Source organism: Engystomops pustulosus, chromosome 11 (assembly GCF_040894005.1).
Source record: "Engystomops pustulosus chromosome 11, aEngPut4.maternal, whole genome shotgun sequence".
Lineage (NCBI taxonomy): Eukaryota > Metazoa > Chordata > Amphibia > Anura > Leptodactylidae > Engystomops > Engystomops pustulosus.
The window spans coordinates 23952044-23972835 of NC_092421.1; the positions used below are offsets into that span (position 1 = coordinate 23952044).

Sequence of the window (20792 nt, forward strand, 5' to 3'; positions counted from 1 at the left end):
ACAGGAATTTACAGTCTGCTAAAAATATGCACTGAAAGTGCTCATGGAAACTTTATACAGGGGTGTTATACAGAATTTACATCCTGATGAGGGCCCGGGCCTTATTTTCCTATAGGCTGCACTACTGGAATAGGAATCATATTCCTTATTTATTAGATATTTATGCAGAAATGAATGTCAACATTGTTATAATTTCCATAAAGTGTTATTATGTATAGAAATGACTACAGGCTTCACTAAAATGGCGGCGGGTCAGCAGACAGGAAGGAAGTCCTTTGTCTACGTGACAATAGACGCCCTGTGCGATCCTGCGTCACTTCCGGTCGTGCCCTTCCCGCTCTTGAAGGCAGACGGTAGTGACGTCAGCACGCAGAGCGGCTCGCCCCACGAGTGGTGTGTGTATGAAAGCAACGCCCGGCGCTCGTCCAGTCTCTACAACAGTCTCGTCACCGTCTGTTCAGCCATCAGGTAAGCGGCTCTGGGCCGGGAGGTATGGGGTTACATTGTAGCGCTCGGTGTCGCCCTCTCACGTTGGCGGTTGGTTGCGCAGTTCGTGCCGTTGCGTAGGCTTCCGGCTTGCGGCCTTGTCCGTTGTGTGTTCCTCGTGAGGCCCCACAATGGGCGCGCGGCGTGTCTGATGTGCGCCGCCTGGTATCTGCCGCTCCCCGCCGCCGCCGCCATTTTGTGCCTCCTGCTGGTACAATAGTGAGGAGAGCGCGTAGGCGGCGGCAGCAGCATGGCGGTGTGAGGCGGTATAACGCAGGCGGCTGGCTCCCCTCTCCCACGTGCGCCGTGTCGCATCGCTCTAGTAGCGATTATCGGCCCGTTAAAATCAGTTATTGAGCTAACGACTAAATTGTAAGGAGCCTGAATGGCCCCTGTGTAAGTGACAATGAGATTTCTCAGTCTTAGGGAAGATTTTCCAGATTTTGTTTCCTTTTTAATTGTGATCGTATTGGAAGGCTGAGATGTAAGTGTGACCTGGGCCGGGGTCATTATTTTCTAGGTAGTTCCCTGTTTAGGCTGTTGCTCAGTAACACAAATGGCCCAGTAGTTTTGTATACCTGTCTGTCCATCATTGTCTCCTCTATCTCATGAGAGGCTCCTGGAAGTCGTGTAGATAATGTGATATAATATATATTGTTATATATTTTGCACTATGATCTATAATATGACATTCACTTTTGTGGTGTTGCCTATACAGCAGAGGGGTGACCCTGGATTTCCTGTACCATATGTGTATATAGTGTAGCACTCTGCTTCTGGTCACTGTTCCCCTGAATGAAGCTGCAGGCATAGTATAGCTGTACATGTGCTCCGTGCTGTTTTTGTTGATGCTAAATACTTGTATTTTTTTCCAATTTTTCTCATTAGATTTGTCACCATGTCAGACGAATGCATTGTGAGAGTCCGAGGACTGCCCTGGTCCTGCACACGTGAGGAGGTCTTGGAGTTTTTCTCAGGTAATGCACGCAAGGCAGATTTTATTTTTTTTCCCTCTCAGAATTTTTACATTGTTAGATGATCTATATTTGTCTTAGAACGCTAGACGTCTAGAAAGTGTGCAGAGGTGGCGTATCAAATCATGCATCACCTCTTTCATCACAGCAAGTTTTTATTTTCATGAAGCAAGTTACACCCTATCCACAGAAGGGATGTAACTAGCTGATCGGTGGGGGTCTTAGTGATGGTACGTCCCATGGTACACGCTTAGCAACCTCCATCAGCTCCATAGACGACCTGAGCAGCCATTGCATGTGTTTAATTTTTGCAAATATTGGAAAATTTTCATAATTTTAAATTTTTTTCCATTAAAACAATATTTATTGAAATGGGATCACCCCTTTAATCTCCCAGAATATAAAATTTTACTTCAATTTATACTAATGTGGTGTATAAAGCAGCCTACATGTAAATACATAGAGGGATTAGTGGGTGGCTACGGATTTAGCTGGATGTCGAAGCTGTTGTGGTAAAGCTTACCGATATTATGCATTCGGCTGTATTGTATACTCTAGCTGCAATGTATCCTAAGAGTTAATAATGTCACCCTTAATCTGTAGACTGTGGTATTTCTGATGGAGTGGGAGGGATTCACTTCACAATGTCCAAGGAAGGCCGTCCTAGTGGTGAAGCCTTTATCGTACTGGATACAGAAGAAGATCTCAAAAAAGCACTGGAGAAAGACCGCAAGTACATGGGCCACAGATACATTGAAGGTGAGGACTTCATCTATGTAGCTTCTCTGTAGGTCATGCCGGTAGCAGTATAGTAACCAAGGTGTTTCTGTTCCCAGTCTTCAAGTCAAACAACACAGAAATGGAATGGGTCCTGAAACACAACAGTTCCAGTGACGGCGAGTCTGATACAGATGGAACGGTCAGACTTCGCGGTCTTCCGTTCGGCTGCAGCAAGGAAGAAATTGTGCAGTTTTTCTCAGGTACCTCTAGTTTCATAACATGTGGATTTGTTCTAGTTATACCTTTTAGACTGAATGTTAAATAGGACCTAAATCAACACAGCTCTTCGTTATTCAGATTCCATTGTAGCGTAACCTGCTAAGTAAGAAGCTTTTAGTGTAATGACTATGGTAAAGCGTGTCTGGGGCTCATTTATTCCAGCGTATTGCATGTCCCTTTTCTTCTATTTACAAATCCTATCATATTTACCCCAGCATCAGGCAAACCTTTCCGTTTTTGGGAAGTTTTTTCCTTTTGTTGAGTTTTGGTAATGAACTGCAGAACAGAATCTTGACCCTGAACTGCATCTTGTGAATGAGCCCAAAGTGTCTTGTTGTAGATATGCTAACATTGCGGGGTGGCGGGAGCAAAGCATAACTATATGAGCTGATGTTAGGTTATTGGGATGATTAAAGTTGTTAGTATTGTTAAGATGGGTTTGTTGCAGCCTTTAACACTGTTCCCCTGATGGGGTTATTTGTCCTTGGGTTAAAGGGTTGAGAATCCTGCCAAATGGGATAACATTGACGATGGACTACCAGGGGAGAAGCACAGGGGAGGCCTTCGTGCAGTTTGCTTCAAAGGAGATAGCAGAAAATGCTCTGGGGAAACACAAGGAAAGAATAGGGCACAGGTGGGGATGGACAGAACGGGATGGCTACGTTTCTGTTTTGTTTTTTTATGTTCTCTTTATTATTTTGTGGGCTCCATGGTGGTGGGAGGGGGTTTTGACTTCATCGTAAATACATCTATTTGCAGTTAATAAAACGACAAAGTGGTATGTACTCATTTTCTCTTCAAATGCTTTCTATGAGAATCGGCTTTCCATTTGCTGAGCTCTTAAAACTCGGTTTTACACACAACACCTATAGTACTGCTTATACTTTCAGTGGAGCCTCTCTAGATCTTATTTTTAAAGGTAGGCGCTTGTGCTTGTTCCTTTACTTACATTATGTTTCTTAAACAACTCTGGTGTAGATACATTGAAATATTTAAGAGCAGCAGAAGCGAAATAAGATCATCATATGATCCACCAAGGAGAATGATGGGACAGCGTCCTGGCCCATACGACAGACCAATGGGAGGTCGTGGTGCTTACTACGGAGCTGGCCGTGGCAACATGTATGACCGTATGCGTGGTAGTGGAGGTTATGGGGGTGGTAAGTAAGACAAGTTTTCCTTTATAGCATTGACGCTGTTTTTTTTTTTGTTTTTTTTTTCCATGATTCTGTATCAAATGAGTAATGTCTGGTGTCTCAAAGCACAACAGATTTGGCGCTGGGCGCTACAAGAGTTAAGAACGCACTTGCTTAATTCACATGTCTTTTCCAGGTTATGGTGGGTTTGATGAATACAGCGGATACAACAACTATGGTTATGGTGCAGATGGCTTTGATGATCGGCTCAGAGAAGGCAGAGGTATGTGCCATAGAGGTATCATTAACTTGCCATAGGATTAGTATAAAAGGGGGTGGGGGGGCTGGGACCTATAGTTGAACAACGTTAGCAGTACACTACCTAAGGCCACCCATGACTATACATTTTGGGACACTAGTCTGTATTGTATACTGCTGCTTACCTCAATGTTTAAGTTTCTTACTATGGTAGATGCAAGTTGCTGCTTATTGCATGGTGCAACTGTTGTCCTGTACAGGAGGTCAGACAAATGATCAGATCTTCTATTCGGGCACAAATGCTCCCAGGGAAAGGCTAAGTTCACATGTTTCTAAAGTCCTCTACATGCTTATGTTTGCCCATACAGTGGAATGAGTCATCCTTTTCCCTTCCCTTTAACCCTGCTGAACATCTTCAGAAGCCAGTGACCGACTTTCAGGATGTTTTCTCAGTGATGTCATTGTATAAGGACAGCCATTTCACTGAGGACTCTCAGCGGAGGCACGGGCTGGATGCTATATACTTGCCATCCATTCCAACTTCGCCTCTGCAGCAGGATGGAAAGACATGACTTGATGTCCTTCCATCGATACCTGGCGCATTCATAAAACAAGATGTGACTAGCCTTACATTATTGAAGCATCAGGGTTGACTGTTGGCACAAGTGACTTGCACTTTTCAAGTAAATTGCATAAAAAGGAACAATCAATGTATGATCCTTCACTGAGAATAGAGCCCCTAGTTGAGTGCCATGATTGTATTGTATTTGTAAATGCGTACGTTTAACTAATGTAGTGTACATTTAGTGGTGTTTTTAATCACTGAGATTAAAGTATAAAACTTCTTTCCCTGTTAGGTATGCCCCAAGGTTATCCTGGAGCAACAGATGCAAGTTCTGGTTTTCACAGTGGGCACTTTGTCCACATGCGAGGCTTACCTTTCCGCGCCACTGAGAGCGATATTGCCAATGTAAGTATTAATGTGTTAAGGGATCCTTCTGATGTATATGTATTGCAGAATGTGAGAAGTGGAAATTCCCTTAATCCTAAAGGGCTTTGGGATTTGGAGAAGGACTTTAAGATTAAAACTTTCCAAATATATGCAGGATTGATGCCTCTAATCCACACACTCCTAGGGAAGCTGGTGATCGTTTTGTAAGGATATACCCCCACTCTAAAAACCTGCTCCAAATCCCTTTTCCTTCATCCTAGGATTTGATAAGTTGTAGGCATCTGTTTTAGTTTGCTTTTAGGAATATTGTCTGACCTTTTGTACCACTCCTAAACTTTGTAACGGAGGGATTTATCCAGTTCAGTAATGAGTTTTTATTGGTCACTGAGCTCTAGGTTTTCTGACAATGATTTAAACCGTATCATGTGTGGCTCATGTCATATAATGGTACTCTCTGTACCTGCAGATGTGTAAAGCACCTTTTACTGATAAATAATTTCTAAACCTTTTCTTTGTAGTTCTTCTCCCCACTTACACCAATCAGAGTTCATATTGACATTGGAGCCGATGGAAGAGCGACAGGGGAAGCAGATGTTGAATTTGCAACCCATGAAGATGCCGTAGCAGCCATGTCTAAAGACAAAAACAATATGCGTATGTAGATATTCCCCCCCCCCCCCCCACACACACTCATTCCGTTCTTTGAAATAACAATTCTGCTATATATATTAAAAAAAATGTGCATTGTCTTCCAGAACATCGGTATATTGAGTTATTCCTGAATTCAACCGCTGGTGGTGGTGCAGGCATGGGCGCAGGCATGGGTGCAGGAATGGGAACTGGAATGGGTACCGGAATGGGATGTTATGGCAGAGAAGCACTTGGTAAGTTATATACTTAACTATCCATTGGTAGTGTGTCAGCACTCAGGGCTGTGTACTTATATTTCCATGTACTTTTTCTTTTCTCTTTAGATGGCTCAGGATACGGTGCTGTAGGGAGAATGGGCATGACTGGAAACTACAGTGGGTGTTATGCAAATCCTGATGGTCTTGGTGGATATGGTAATGTATGAACCGCCATTGTGATTGGCTTATTTCTTTTACTCATTTAAAACACACGTATGTTCTTTGGAACAAGCCAGATTTTAAAACTAGTATAAATTCGTACCTTTTTCACATGCAAGGTTTTTTCAGATATTTAGATCCCAGAAGCAATTGGTAAATTGTTGGAATGAGCAGCCCTGTAGCCTGAATATAAACAGAATCTAACCTTATACTGATGGAGCTTGTTTTGTACATTGTTATAGGAATGTATCCAATGCTCCTGACAAGACAGTAATTGTACAGACATAATTTGTACTCCCCCATGAATTCATTTGTGGTAGTAATGGTGCGGAGGTGCTCACATCTTGGGAGTGCTATGTATGGTCACACTCAGAATAGGCAATTTGTTGTGTTTTCTCAATAGAACAGTAAAAAAAAATGCACCAGTCCTTTAGCTGAACAGGTGACCTATACTGAGTGCGCACAACCCCCTCACCTACCAGCTTATAGGAGGACTGCAAAATATAGACTAAGGTCTAAAGGGCAAGTTCATTCCAACTATCAAGGCATGTCAACTTTTTACTGATATAAACCTTGTGTTTGAAACTTGGTATCTCAGGTCTATAGGACACACTGGAATAAGTAACATGGCAGGTCAATTGTGCAAAAAAATTTTGAACTAAATTTATTTTTTTTTCCCTACAGGTAGGGGAAATTCTGGGAACAGCGGGGGATATTTTGGACAGCATGAGGGCATGAATACAGCTGGATGGCGTGGATTATACTAAATACCTTGTTGCAACGACGTTTGTGGAAGAAGCAGTTTGTTAGTTACGTTTTTGTGTTTCGCTCTTGTACAGAATTTGTACAAGGACGTTGATCTTAAAATTTTTTAGTGACCCAAGTACAGTGGACATTGTTGCTGTAGGATTTAATTTGTTTGAATGCAAACATTTGACTTTGAATAAATTTTTTTTTTTTATAATCATTGGTTGTCTTCTGTTCTGACATTTTGTTTTAATTCAAAGTAAAACAAGTAGTTTTGCCATCTTACAAATATTAGAGAATACTTTCCGGAATTCTTCCTTCCCTGGACAGTCTAAAGCCCAGTTCACAGCCTTGAAGGTTGAAGAAATGGTAACCGAGCCTGTCAGGCAAAATAACCCCCTGCCCCCTAAACTAAATATATTTTAATAAACTGCCATTAGAGAGCATTGCCTCTATCCCTTTGTCCCTCTACATGCCTCTGAACCCAAGCAATGAGGTCCTAAAGCTTCATGCAAATGACCTGTGAGATGTCCAATGAGTCTTTAGCATATTCAAGCTGTGCAGCTTATTTGAGTGGTAGGCACAGCCACACCCCCAGTGCATGACTGACAGCCTGTGTAATGGCTCCTCCATGTGCTTGCTGGCAGCCACGCCCCCTGCTGCTTGTGTGTGATAGAGATACAACAGCTGCAGGCAGCAATGTGTATAGCAGAACATGTCAGGTATTTGTGTAGCTGATGTTTGTGTATCACACATGTATATTAGGAGGGAGAGCAGGTCAGCAGATAAAGCACAGACACTAGCAATGCTTTACTATACATTGCACACAGACCTGGGGAGGGGTAACGGGTGACATCGCTGCCTCTGACCAGCCTAATTTACATAAAGAAAATATGATTTTAATGTATGAATAGACTAGATAAAGGCTGTGATGGATCCTTGTGAGCTGCTCCAACACGTAGAGGTGACAGAAATAGCTGCAGAGACTTGATGACAGGTGTCCTTTAAAGAGCTTTTTCTTTTGACTATTAGTGGTTGGCCATTTTTCAAAAAAATTGTTCCAGTAGACATGTCTCTGCATATATTTGCCGCCGAGCTTGAGCTTTTCCCACCATGCTGCCCTCTGCATATATACACAACTTTTTCTCTCCTTCAGTCCATTCAAATGGCACTACATACTGAGCCTCTCACAGACAGACACGGGGAGCTGTAATACAGCCGACACCAGATGTATGCAGAGTGCTAGCTCTGAGCCCCCTTCATACTTACCTTTTGCAACCGCTGAATGTATATTTAGAGTGGTCATAAAGGGGTTAAAGTTATTGCTGTGATGTGACCAAATCACAATCATGAAGATGATATTGTGGCTAACCCACAGCAATTTCCTTGGATGTTAGATGCTAAGTAAAACAAACTGCACATTTTATGTATTCTCTATATTTTGAGCAGAACATGCGCTATAGTAAATGTCCCCCAATGATTTTATTTTGTTGGAATGTGGACAATATGGATAGGGAGGCCTGAGAATCTTTGCCCTGGGTATAACCCAAGTCTGAAAAGATTGATACTTACAATTTCACAATTTGGTGAAACTTCCCTCCGCAGGACTTACCCCTTCCTGTATTGTATAAGAAAAAAAGACTTGGACAAAATATATATAAAAAAAATAAAACAAAAAAATGAAACCGGTATGAAAATACTCTTTACTATTACCATTAGTACATGATATCTGGGAGTGTACAGTACAAATCTCTAAATCATCCATGTGCACCAGGTATTCAGTGTATATAGATAAAACATTTTCTACTTATACAGGTGAGTACAATGTGTGTGGCGTCTCCCTGACGTCACTATCTGCTCTGCTAGAACGATATATCTTTAATAAGCTTATATTGAGGAGCCGATTCCACTGCAGACTCGTTCATGTAGGAGATTTCAAGCTTTCTAGGCTTTGTTAAAATGTCTTTATCACTATTGGGAAGTGAAAGAATGTGACAAATAATGAAAAAGGAAAAAAAGGGAGGGAAAAGAACAAGAAAGGAGAATTATTTCAATACACACCCATCATCACTGTATGCATTGTGTATTATACACCATAATATACAATTTATACCAATATTATGCTTCATACAGAAAATAATGACCCTGCTACTTAATTCATTCAACATCTGTGGTCAACCAAATACATGAAAGGGTTTGGCCACTTTTCAATGAATCTTTTCCATTAAATGTGTCTGCATGTATATTTGCCTCCTTTTAGAGCTCCAACCTTTCCCTGTTCTCACCCTGCTGCCCTCTCACTGCTCTGGGCTGTCCTTATGGAGTCACCCACTGTGTCCCTTGTTATTACTGTCATCACTGAGACACAGGAAGTAGTGATGGATCATTCACGACTGAGCCGCCTCCCGCCCAAGAGCTGGTCCAGTCAGAGGGTCAGGACAGGACAGAACATCTATTGGGGTCTGTCCTGTTTCTCCCCCTGACTCATCATCTCTAGATTTCTAATAAATTCACTATCTACTAGACGGCTCTAGGCAGGGAGCTGATAGCTCAGTAAACCCCACCCCTTCACAGTTGACTCCGCCCTTGAATGGAGTCTTCCTATATAATATTTATAGGGAGCCAGCTCACTGAAAAGAGCCGAACTTCCCATCAGTAATAGGAAGAAGAGGAGGGGCAGGTTAAGTCAATCTCCTTCTGTGGCTGCTCCTATTGTTTGAGCTCTCCGAACTAGACAAATAATTGAAGCTGTTTGTAGCTGGGTTAACTCAATTTCAATACATAACAAAAAAAAATGCCAAAAGGCCAATTTAACCCTTTTGGTGCTAACTAAAATGTAACTTTTATTTTCTAAGTTTAAAATATTTGCAAGAGGACCTTAGTGTTTTGGCTCAGTATTTTTGTTTTAAAATATAACTATCAGAGCTCACACATGTAAACAAAGATTCACTGAGAGTCTGCACACAGCACAAAATTAAGTAGCAGGACTGCTGAATCATTTGAGCATTGAGGGATTATTATTAAGGCAGTAAATGCACATGGGCAACTTATTTAAGGGAAACTTAATATCAGAAAACTACCAATTAAGATAGATCTGATGGTAGGTTGTCACATATTCTAAACCCTAGATCTTTAGCTAATACTAAAATACCACCTACACTAAACTACAGTTCAACTAATATGCTAATTTCTGGCAGAGGGTACTGGGACATGGAGTAGCCTCTCTGTGGAGAGGGAGCAGGGGCTGTCCTGGTTACCTGCTCGCCCCCTGGTGCTGCCTCTCTCATGTCACATACTCTGTGCTGCCATGCGTGTGTATTCTGCATAGAGCTACTGTGCAACCGCTCTGTATAGGTACAGTATGAGTCTATGCAGGGTGTGCACGCTTTGCAGCATCAAGGTAGCGTCATATTAAAGATAAGAATCTCATCTTTCAGATCACGTCGGATTGTGGTTCTCTGAGCTACAGAACCAGAGATACAGAGATTTTAAAAATATATATATTTTTAGCACAGCTCACATTTCTGCAGATCAGACCTACAAGCCTGATACTACCTGGAATTATTTTCTTTAATATAGCACCAGAAGCATGCTTTGTAGGTACCATAGAACCAAAAATAGGAAGTGACTTAAGCTTGCCAGATATAGCTAGTTTGTTCTCTTATGACTGAGGGTCCAGTCACACCGTTCTTGGTGCGTTTTTGCATGTTTACCATGGGTTTGGCTGGATTGACTCTGTTTTTCTTCATTTCTGGAAATGTAAGCAGCTGTGTTAACATTTTTACAGCTGCTTACACTTCCAGAATTGAAGAAAAACAGATTGAAACCAGCCAAACGCATAGTAAACATGCAAAAACGCATCAAGAACGCACCGTGAGGATTCTACCTCACCAATCTACTTTTCCCTCCTTCTCAGAACAGTCTTTATGGAAAATATTACTTTGGCCTGATGAGAAGTGGGCCTTGTTTAGTAACAGATGACAGAAACCGGATCATAGATGACAGAATAGCAGCCATCTTCTATTAGGTCATCACGGTATAAGACCAGATAGTCACCAGACATTTGTGTCCTAATCTGGAGCAAAGTTCTCTAACTAATGCTGAACTATTTTTTCCGGGTCTCCAGTCCCACAGTGTTGTTAAGGGACTGAATATATTAGCACTGGGTGTTAAACTAGATTTTTTTTACTTTTTGCACTTACCGTGGTACTTGGGGTTTCATGGCGGCTGCACTCTGACTGGACTTCCCATCTTGTATCTCCTTGACATCCCGTTCTTTGCCAACCTCTTCCAAATTCTGTTGATTTCATTAAATTGAAGTTATATTTGATCACAAAAAATATTTTCTTCAATGCACATTCATTATCCAATACTCTTTGTTGGCTATGGAACTGATCCAAGCCTAGCTCTGCATTGTATGAATGGAAAAGCTACTGGGTGAAGTCACATGTTGCACAATATCTGTCAATCTTTTGGGTGCCAATTTCACAGAACATTACAGCACAACCATCATGTAGGTGCAAATTATTCCATTATGTAGAGTGACTGGAAAGACTTGAACCTGTTCTGTGTGTGTTTGACTACACCTGGTTTGGGCTCACAGTAAGGCCAAATGCACATGGACGTATTATGGGGACAGGTTCTAGAAAGCTAGGACATGTCCCCATGTATTTCTATGCGCTTGTTCACATAGACATGGCTATGCATGAGTCGACTATATGCCCAAGTTTTTAGCTAAAGTCATCATAATTCTAAGTGTCAACCACTATTGTATTCACAGCGTTAAATGTATTTGTATAATACCCTGATATCCTCTATAGGTGGAGTGGGGCCTCATCTACCACTAGATTGGGACACTTCCCTGCCTGGCCCAATACATCATATTATATATTAATGGTGTACAATTACACTAAGAAGATATGCAATAGGTTGTGTTATGACATAGCTTTGTGTAATATATTATTTTACTATGTTGGAGTGTATTTCTATTTTATTGTATTCTTTTATGTATAAACAATTTTGACTACCATCGAATTTAAAAAAATTCAACTGAAATTTGCATATTTCCCAGAATCCCCTAGTGGAGCATCAATGGCGATAGGTCTCCACACGCCTACAAAGCAGCCTTAATTAGCAAAGCCTCCGTAAGGAGAACTCTTACTCCCGGACTCTATTCCCAGTCATAACTGATTACGCCGGCTACATTTTCTCATAATCTCTACTACTAACCACCAGCTGGAAGGAAAACCCACTTATTACACATCATCAGGGGGGTCTCAGTGCAGATACCACCTATACACTGAAAGGGTGAACTCTGGTAACAAACATTGGTAATCAACCATATTTCCACAATGGAATAACCACAGAGACATTTCCCAGCAGACATCTTAATAATCAGCTGCATATACCCTATAACCTAAATTGCAGTGGATTTGCATAATGTGCACCATAAATCCCCAGCTAATCTGAATTTATCATAAAAACTGGATTTCATATCAATAAATCTTACATTTCTGAATAATATGTGCAACTGTAGTTACAGGAACATCAAGCTGCTTGGAGATGGTCTTATAACCTTTACCTTCAACGTGATTGTCTATAATTTTCCCTCCTGACTCCAAGCTCTCAGCACTGACTACTTCTCTAGGTGTTTCACAACTCAGCGATTCCCCCACTCATAATGAGGGAAACATCCTTGACTTGGTCTTCTCCCGACTTTCTTCAATATCTAATGTTACCAATTCTTCCTTTCCACTTTCAGACCATAACCTCCTTTCTTTTACTTTCCATAATCCTTCACCTTCTCAGAATCCTTCCACCCATCATTCATAATTGTTTCCTTCGGCAGTGCTCCAGGATCTCCGAACGTCTGTGGAGAATCGCGCCCATCTGCAGACTTTTTACTCTTCAAATTTATGCTAAAAGCCTATAACTCTACCTTCACCTTGCTAAACAGGTCTATTTTACTAATCTAATATCCTCTCTCTCTCTCTCACAACCCCAAAAGGCTCTTTGATACTCTTCACTCCTTACTAACACCAAAGGTGCAGCCACTGGTCACAGACCTTGGGGCTGAAAATCTGGCCACCTACTTTAATGATAAAATTGATTGCAATTATCAGGAAATAATTGCTCAATCCCCTCCCCCACTAATCCCCTTCCCTCCGGTACCTTATTTTGTTCACTCTCTTCCTTTGAGCCAGTCACAGAGGAAGAAGTGTCCAGGCTCCTTTCCTTTGCTCGCCCCACTACCTGCATCAGTGACCCCATCCCCTCACATCTGGTACAGTCTCTCTCCTCAGCAGTCACTTCTCACCTTACTAAAATCTTCAACCCCTCTCTTTTTTCTCTGGTGTCGCTCCCTCTTCTTTCAAGCATGCTGTTGTTACCCCTTTACTTAAGAAACCTTCACTGGACCCATCCAATGCTACTAACTACCGACCAGTTTCTAACTTCACTTTCATCTCCAAACTTCTGGAACACCTAGTCTATTCTTGACTAACCCGCTATCTCTTAGCTAACTCCCTCCTTGCCCCCTACAATCTGGTTTCTGCTAAGCACTCCACTGAAACTGCTCTTTCTAAAGTCTCCAATGTTCTCCTCAATGCAGTCTCCGAAGGTGACTCTTCTCTCCTCATTCTTCTGGGTCTCTCGGCAGCGTTCGATACTGTGGACCACCAGCTCCTCCTCAGGATGCTTCACTCCATTGGCCTAAAGGACACTGCACTCTCTTGGGTTTCTTTCCATCTCTCTGACCGCACTTTCAGTGTCTCCTTTTCTGGATCTTTCTCTTATCATCTTCCTCTCAGTGTCGGGTTCCTCAGGGCACAGTCCTAGGTCCTCTTCTCTCAGTGTCGGGTTCCTCAGGGCTCAGTCCTAGGTCCTCTCCTCTTCTCTTTTCCCTCTATAATGCCCCCATTGGACAAACCATCAGCAGATTTGGTTTCCAGTATCATCTCTATGCTGATGACACCCAGCTGTATACCTCAGCACGTAACATCACTCCTGCCTTAATCCAGAACACTAGTGACTGTCTCTCTGCTGTCTCTAACATCATGTCCTCCCTCTTCTTGAAACTTAATCTTTCTAACATCTACTAGCCGACCTAACTCTGACCTCTCCATCTCGGTCTGTGGGATCACTATAGCACCGAGGCAGCAGGCCCGCTGTCTTGGGGTTGTGCTGGACTCTGACCTCTCCTTTTCACCATATATTCAATCTCTTGCTCGCTCTTGCCGGATGCATCTCAGAAACATCTCCAGAATCCGGCCGTTTCTGACAATTGAAACCTCTAAAATGCTGATTTTTGCAATTATTCACTCTCGACTAGACTACTGTAACTGTAATCAGTCTTCCACTCACTAAACTCTCTCCTCTACAATCTATTCTTAATGCAGCAGCCAGGCTCGTCTTTCAGACCAAACGCTACAAGGATGCCTCCAGTCTGTGCCAGTCACTGCACTGGCTGCCAGTCTCCTTCCATACTCACTTTAAAATAATAACCCTCATCCACAAAGCTCTGAATAATGCTGCACCTCCCTATCTATCTTCTCTCATCTCAGTCTATCGCCCTACCCGTGCTCTTTGATCTGCCAGTGATCTTAAATTAATCTCGATGTTAATTCGAACCTCTCATGCACTTCTCCAGGACTTCTCCCGAATTCTCTGGAATGCTTTTATACGGCCTCTGAGTGAGGAGCTGGAGCCCTATATAAAGGCCACTTACAATATTGTAGACAACTGTGATGCTAAATTAGTGGACATACTGCGATTTATCATGTCCCTTTGCTCTCATGTTCTTCAGGAGTACCATGATTTCTGTACAGGTCTGTTTTATGAGTGTTATTTTTTAAATAATAATAATTATGCTTTATATAGCGCACACAGATTACGCAACGCTGCACAGAGTTTGCCAAATCGGTCCTTTTTCAGCATGGGTGAAAAGCAATGCCTGCCTTTTATTTGTTAATGTTTCATTAGTTTATGTTTACTTGTGTCAGATTCAAGTTTTTTCTGTGACCATTTTCTTTAATTAAACAAGGGGTACCAAGTGTGTATAAGATGCACTGAGCAATACATAGAATCAGCATCTACCACTATATGGTTTCTGTATGGTGGCAATATTGCTATACCAGTGGTTGGGGGCCCACTTGCCGTGTTTTGCTTCTCTATATTAAACCCTTACGCCACTGCCTCTAAACATCATGAACCATGTGCAAGAAAGTAATATCCACATACTATCCACATACGAACCGGCTCACAGATACGGACATCCACTTGAGTATTTAAAAAAAATTGCTAATTCTTTATTGAAGGATTCTTTGATACAGGTAAGTTCACACAGAGTCATCACAAAAAAGTCAAGGCTAAACCGCCTACGCGTTTCGGTTAGACACTGTACCCTTATTCATGGCTAGCTTAACACACAATGATCCTGGTCATAAATAGCAACTATACACTAACACGTAACCGGATTCTGACAACCTTCTGAGCATGGCCACGGAAAGTACATATTAAAACAAATTGACATAGATAACGCATCATATAAACAGGAATACAGGCAGTCCCCGGGTTACATACAAGATAGGGTCTGTAGGTTTGTTAAGTTGAATTTGTATGTAAGTCGGAACTGTATATTTTATCATTGTAACCCCAGTCAAATTTTTTTGGTCTCTGTGACAATTGGATTTTAAAAATGCTGGATTCTCATAAGAACCAGGATTAACAATAAATCTTCATTACAGACACCTGTGATAACTGTTACAGCTGATCATTGTAGCCTAGGGCTAAAGTACAGTAAATTACCAATATCCAGTGGTCCGTTTGTAACTAGGGATTGTCTGTAAGTCGGGTATTCTTAAGTAGGGGCCGCCTGTACATTATTAAAAGTAAAAACTGATGAGGACCCGGACTATGAGAATGGACATGGTATTATATCTACCCGAAACGCGTAGACAGATTAGCCTTGACTTTTTTGTGATGACTCCATGTGAGCTTACCTGTATCGAAGAATCCTTCAATAAAGAATTGGTGCATGTCCGTATCTGTGAGCCGATTTGCGTGTATGGGTGTTTAAACTCCAAAAGAGGCTGGAGAAAACGTGCTCGAGCTGAGTTGACTAATTTTTGTGCTGTGGAGATTTAGGAAAGTAATATGCCCAGATAGAGGTTTTCTACATGTGACATACCTGCTTTTTCTGATATATTTCATAATTAATTGCTTTCACTTCTTTCAGCTGTTCTTTGAGACCAATAAGAGTATCTTGCTTGTCGTGGATATCCTTCTCTAAGAGGTTTACTGCAAATTCGATTTCACGCTGCACCCTCACTGGCACAAGGTCACTGTCAGCCTCCTGTAATGGTGACAAACACAGGCATTACATGAAACTATGAAGAACAAAAGCATGTATTGTGGGAGTGCAGGGAGTGGAAAGCAACACAGCTACTGCATTATCATGAATGGCCAGAAGATGTCACATGAATCTGTCATGAAATGACTTGTCTTTATAGTATTTTTGATGTACACTAGCGGCATAACAACAACAGCAGTAGCAGCCATAGAATCTGCTATGGGGCTCACAGTGTCAGGGGGCCCCGGCATCCCAACTGATACACTAAAAAAATGGAGATTCTTACAGCATAATATGCACATAAGAGAGCACATCTTCTACAGTAGACGGCATAATTTGACAGCTCAGATAAGAAATGACAGGACTAGGGATCTCGCCTTTCTAATTCCTGCCATGTACTTCCCCCATGTGGTCAGCAGCTATTGGGACAGATCTGCGTAAGTGTATAAATGTATGAATAGTGTATAAATATATCAGTGCTTAGTACTTAGTATCAGTGCTTAGTAACTTATAAGTGTATAAATGTGTGAATACAAATATGGGAGTAGGGGGGCCCCATTCAGAAGCCTGGAATGGGGCCCTGTCTGTCCCAGTTATGACCCTGATGTACACTTACTCTCAGGTCATGTCACAGGGCGCACCTACACTAGGGAGCCTCATAATTTAACTATATAAAACATCTCTCACCTATCCAAAAGGAATATGCTATTCCACTCTCTTATTCTACTCTATTCAACTCTTCTTGCACCTATTCAAACATTTGCATAATTGCGCTGCCAACACCTATACTTACTAAGAAGGCAATAGGGGCTTATGTAAATAAATTCCTCAACAATTTTATTACCCAGAATACAGATAACCCACTTAGCTACATGATTCCTTAACAATAGTACTAGTAGTGTTATCCCTTTCGGAATCATAAGTTCCTTAAGGCTAAGTAGAGACTTATTAAGTTTTAAAGATTTAATACAGGGATGTGCAGTGCAAACATCAAAATAATTGTCAGACAGGGATGAAAAAATAGTTAGAAGGAATATACATACAATACATATACACACAAACAAAAGGGAAAAAACTAATAGCCTTACTAATGATTAAGTACCCTGGGGTTTCAGAAGTGATTTGGACAGCCTCTCCAGATGATAATGAATTCCCCCAAAAAATTACACTTGGGCATTCCATAGCCCATTCATGTATGCCCATGTGCTTAATGCCTAATGGTGCTTACCACTCCTCTCATTGAGTGTTTTTCATTAAACTTAACAACTCTTGACACAAGAATGTTATAATTGCCTCCTAAAAATAGGTATACCAATATGTATCACCCCATACTAAAAATAATAATTGATTATGCCAAGTATTGGGGCTGTTATGCGATTCAGTAGGGTTCCTAGAGGGCCACAATCTTAAAATTCACAAGGGAGATTGCAACCTTTCTTCTGTCCAGCAGATAGGGGATAAGTACATGATTATTGGTAGTCCCAGTGGTGTAACGCCCTCGCTATTAACAAAATGGTGTGTCGTCAATTTTTAATAGTGTGCTTAAGCACTTCCTCTCCAACATCTATGGGACTGCCTATGATAGCGGTGTACAGCAATCGGTGGTAGCCCTACAGACTCTGAATGAAGAAACAATAATGACTGAAAATTCCATTCAAACAATTGACAGAGGACCCCAGTTCTTGTGTCTGATGGAGATCTGACCGCTGATACTCATCAATGATCTACAGAATGGGTGATAAGTAGAGATGAGCGAGCACTAAAATGCTCGGGTACTCGTTATTCGAGACGAACTTTTCCCAATGCTCGAGTGCTCGTCTCGAATAACGAGCCCCATTGAAGTCAATGGGAGACTCGAGCATTTTTCAAGGGGACCAAGGCTCTGCACAGGGAAGCTTGGCCAAGCACCTGGGAACCTCAGAAAAGGATGGAAACACCATGGAAATGGACAGGAAACAGCAGGGGCAGCATGCATGGATGCCTCTGAGGCTGCTTAATCGCACCATTATGCCAAAATTATGGGCAACAGCATGGCCATGACAGAGTGACCGGATGAGGCTAGATAGCATCTAAAACATCCAATAATTGACCCTGACACTATAGGGGACGGCATGCAGAGGCAGCGGCAGCAGCGGCAGGCTAGAGAGTGTCTCGGCAACATACCCCAAATGGACTCAGGCTTAAAACCAATGGGTGGCAGAGAGGAACCAAAGGAGGTGAGCAAGAAGCGCTCAAATAATATCGGTAAATGATAAAAGTTTGCCAGTATATTTTGTGGATTACACAGCAGGGTGGCGACAAAGTTAACAAGTTTGATGAGGAAGCCATGAAAACAACCCAAAATTCTGCCTGACACAGCTCGTTTGATAAGGGGACCATGTATGGAGGCAGTGAACTAGTAGTAGATTAAAGGTGCTGCAGTTAAAACTATGTTAGTTGGATCTTGGGATGGAGCTGGCGCTCCGCTGCCAGGCGAGCTTTCGCCAATCCAAGCCCCTGTCTCTAGGCTACTCCCCAAACAGCACTTCTAAGAACCTTTTGTATAAGATCAAGTGTAGTAGCGTTCTTATAAGTTTAGGATATGGCGGATGAGGGGAATGTAAACAGATGCGCAAGAAGCGCTGAAATAATATTGGTAAATGATAAAAGTTTGCCAGTATATTTTGTGGATTACACAGCAGAGTGGCGACAAAGATAACATGGAAGCCATGAAAACAATCCAAAATTCTGCTTGACACAGCTCGTTTGATAAGGGAGGCAGCTATATGGACTACTTTTGGAGGCAGTTATGGCGATGACGTGTGGAGGTAGCAATGGAGACAACGTGTGAAGGCAGCTAAAAAGACGACATGTGGTGGCTGCTATGGAGACAATTTAATTTGGATAGTGCCTGTATGTGGCAGTCCAAAAAAGTTTTCAAACCAGAGGAGCAGGTAGCTGGTCCTCCAGAAAAATTACATAGATTGAGTGCCTGTATGTGGCAGTCCAAAAAAGTTTTCAAACCAGAGGAGCAGGTAGCTGGTCCTCCAAAAAGATTAAATAAATTGAGTGCCTGTATGTGGCAGTCCAAAAAAGTTTTCAAACCAGAGGAGCAGGTAGCTGGTCCTCCAGAAAAATTACATAGATTGAGTGCCTGTATGTGGCACTCCCAAAAATTGTTTAAAACAGAGGACAGGGTAGTTGGCCCTCCAGAAAAATTAAATACATAGAGTACTATAGCCAGAGCCAGTTGGCCCTGGCAAAAAAATAGCCAGTTTCCTCTGCTTTAGTGTACAAAGAGGAGGAGAAGGAGGACAATGAGGAGGAGGAGTGCATACATTATTCAGGTTCAGCTTCTTTCACCTGGTGGAGAATGGAAATGCAGAGAAATCCAGGCTTTATTCATCTTGATAAGCGTCAGCCTGTCAGCGCTGTCAGTCGACAGGCGTGTACGCTTATCGGTGATGATGCAACCAGCTGCACTGAAAACCCGCTCGGACAACACGCTAGCGGCAGGGCAGGCAATAACCTCCAAGGCGTACAGCGCCAGTTCGTGCCACATGTCCAGCTTTGAAACCCAGTAGTTGTAGGGAGCTGTGTGATCATTTAGGACGATGGTATGGTCAGCTACGTACTCCCTCACCATCTTTCTGTAAAGATCAGCCCTACTCTGCCGAGACTGGGGACAGGTGACAGTGTCTTGCTGGGGTGACATAAAGCTGGCAAAAGCCTTGTAAAGCGTACCCTTGCCAGTGCTGGACAAGCTGCCTGCTCGCCTACTCTCCCTCGCTACTTGTCCCGCAGAACTACGCACTCTGCCGCTAGCGCTGTCAGAAGGGAAATAGTGTTTCAGCTTGTGCACCAGGGCCTGCTGGTATTCATGCATTCTCACACTCCTTTCCTCTCCAGGGATGAGAGTGGAAAGATTTTGCTTGTACCGTGGGTCCAGGAGAGTGAACACCCAGTAATCAGTGCTGGAATAAATTCTTTGAACGCGAGGGTCACGGGATAGGCAGCCTAGCATGAAATCTGCCATATGCGCCAGAGTACCAACGCGCAAGAATTCACTCCCCTCACTGGCCTGACTGTCCATTTCCTCCTCCTCCAACTCCTCTTCTTCTGCCCATACACGCTGAACAGTGAAGGACTGAACAATGGTCCCCTCTTCTGTCTCGCCAACATTCTCCTCCTCTTCCTCCTCATCCTCCTCCACCTCCTCCGATATGCGCTGAGAAACAGACCTCAGGGTGCTTTGGCTATCAACAAGGGAATCTTCTTCCCCCGTCTCTTGTGACGACATGCTGACCAGAGAGTTTTTCAACAGGCCAAGCAGCGGGATGGTGAGGCTGATGATGGCGGCATCACCACTGACCATCTGTGTTGACTCCTCAAAGTTACTCAGCACCTGACAGATATCAGACATCCACGTCCACTCCTCATTGTAGACTTGAGGAAGCTGACTGACCTGACTACCAGTTCTGGTGGAAGTTGACATCTGGCAGTCTACAATCGCTCTGCGCTGCTGGTAAACTCTGGATAACATGGTCAGTGTTGAATTCCACCTCGTGGGCACGTCGCACAACAGTCGGTGAGCGGGCAGTTGGAGGCGGCGCTGCGCTGCCCTGAGAGTGGCAGCATCTGTGCTGGACTTCCTGAAATGCGCACAGATGCGGCGCACCTTCGTGAGCAAATCAGACAGATTGGGGTATGTCTTGAGGAAACTATGAGATTTAACACATGGGCCAGGCATGGCACATGTGTCAGTCTGCCGAGTTGCAGAGCTGCCACCAGGTTACGGCCGTTGTCACACACAACCATGCCTGGCTTCAGGTTCAGCGGTGCCAG

At 42.8% G+C, this 20792-nt stretch overlaps 2 protein-coding genes across 8 annotated transcripts in view; one reads left to right on the top strand and one right to left on the bottom strand.

The window, feature by feature from the left end:
* Positions 1-308: 308 nt before the first annotated feature.
* HNRNPH3 (heterogeneous nuclear ribonucleoprotein H3) lies at positions 309-6836 on the top strand. Of its 5 annotated transcripts, none has more exons than XM_072131306.1 (12): positions 309-468; positions 1375-1463; positions 2064-2219; positions 2297-2440; positions 2955-3093; positions 3438-3619; positions 3792-3878; positions 4711-4823; positions 5324-5459; positions 5561-5689; positions 5780-5874; positions 6557-6836. In XM_072131306.1, exons 2-12 carry the CDS (start codon positions 1385-1387, stop codon positions 6608-6610), a joined length of 1314 nt encoding a protein of 437 aa, XP_071987407.1. In that variant the 5' UTR covers positions 309-468; positions 1375-1384; the 3' UTR covers positions 6611-6836. The 5 variants fall into 5 exon arrangements, with proteins under 5 accessions (XP_071987407.1, XP_071987406.1, XP_071987408.1 ...); XM_072131305.1 differs by having other exon boundaries at positions 5780-5869; XM_072131307.1 differs by lacking the exon at positions 309-468 and adding an exon at positions 719-882 and having other exon boundaries at positions 5780-5869.
* A 1466-nt stretch (positions 6837-8302) lies between these two features.
* RUFY2 (RUN and FYVE domain containing 2) overlaps positions 8303-20792 on the bottom strand; it is a 36259-nt gene continuing 23769 nt past the window's right edge. For all 3 annotated transcript variants that reach the window (XM_072129311.1, XM_072129312.1, XM_072129310.1), the window contains 3 exons: positions 15807-15971; positions 10822-10916; positions 8303-8590 (listed from right to left, as the gene is read on the bottom strand). In XM_072129311.1, the coding sequence (XP_071985412.1) occupies positions 8482-8590; positions 10822-10916; positions 15807-15971 (369 nt within the window). In that variant the 3' untranslated portion in view covers positions 8303-8481. The remainder of the gene's footprint in view (positions 8591-10821; positions 10917-15806; positions 15972-20792) is intronic.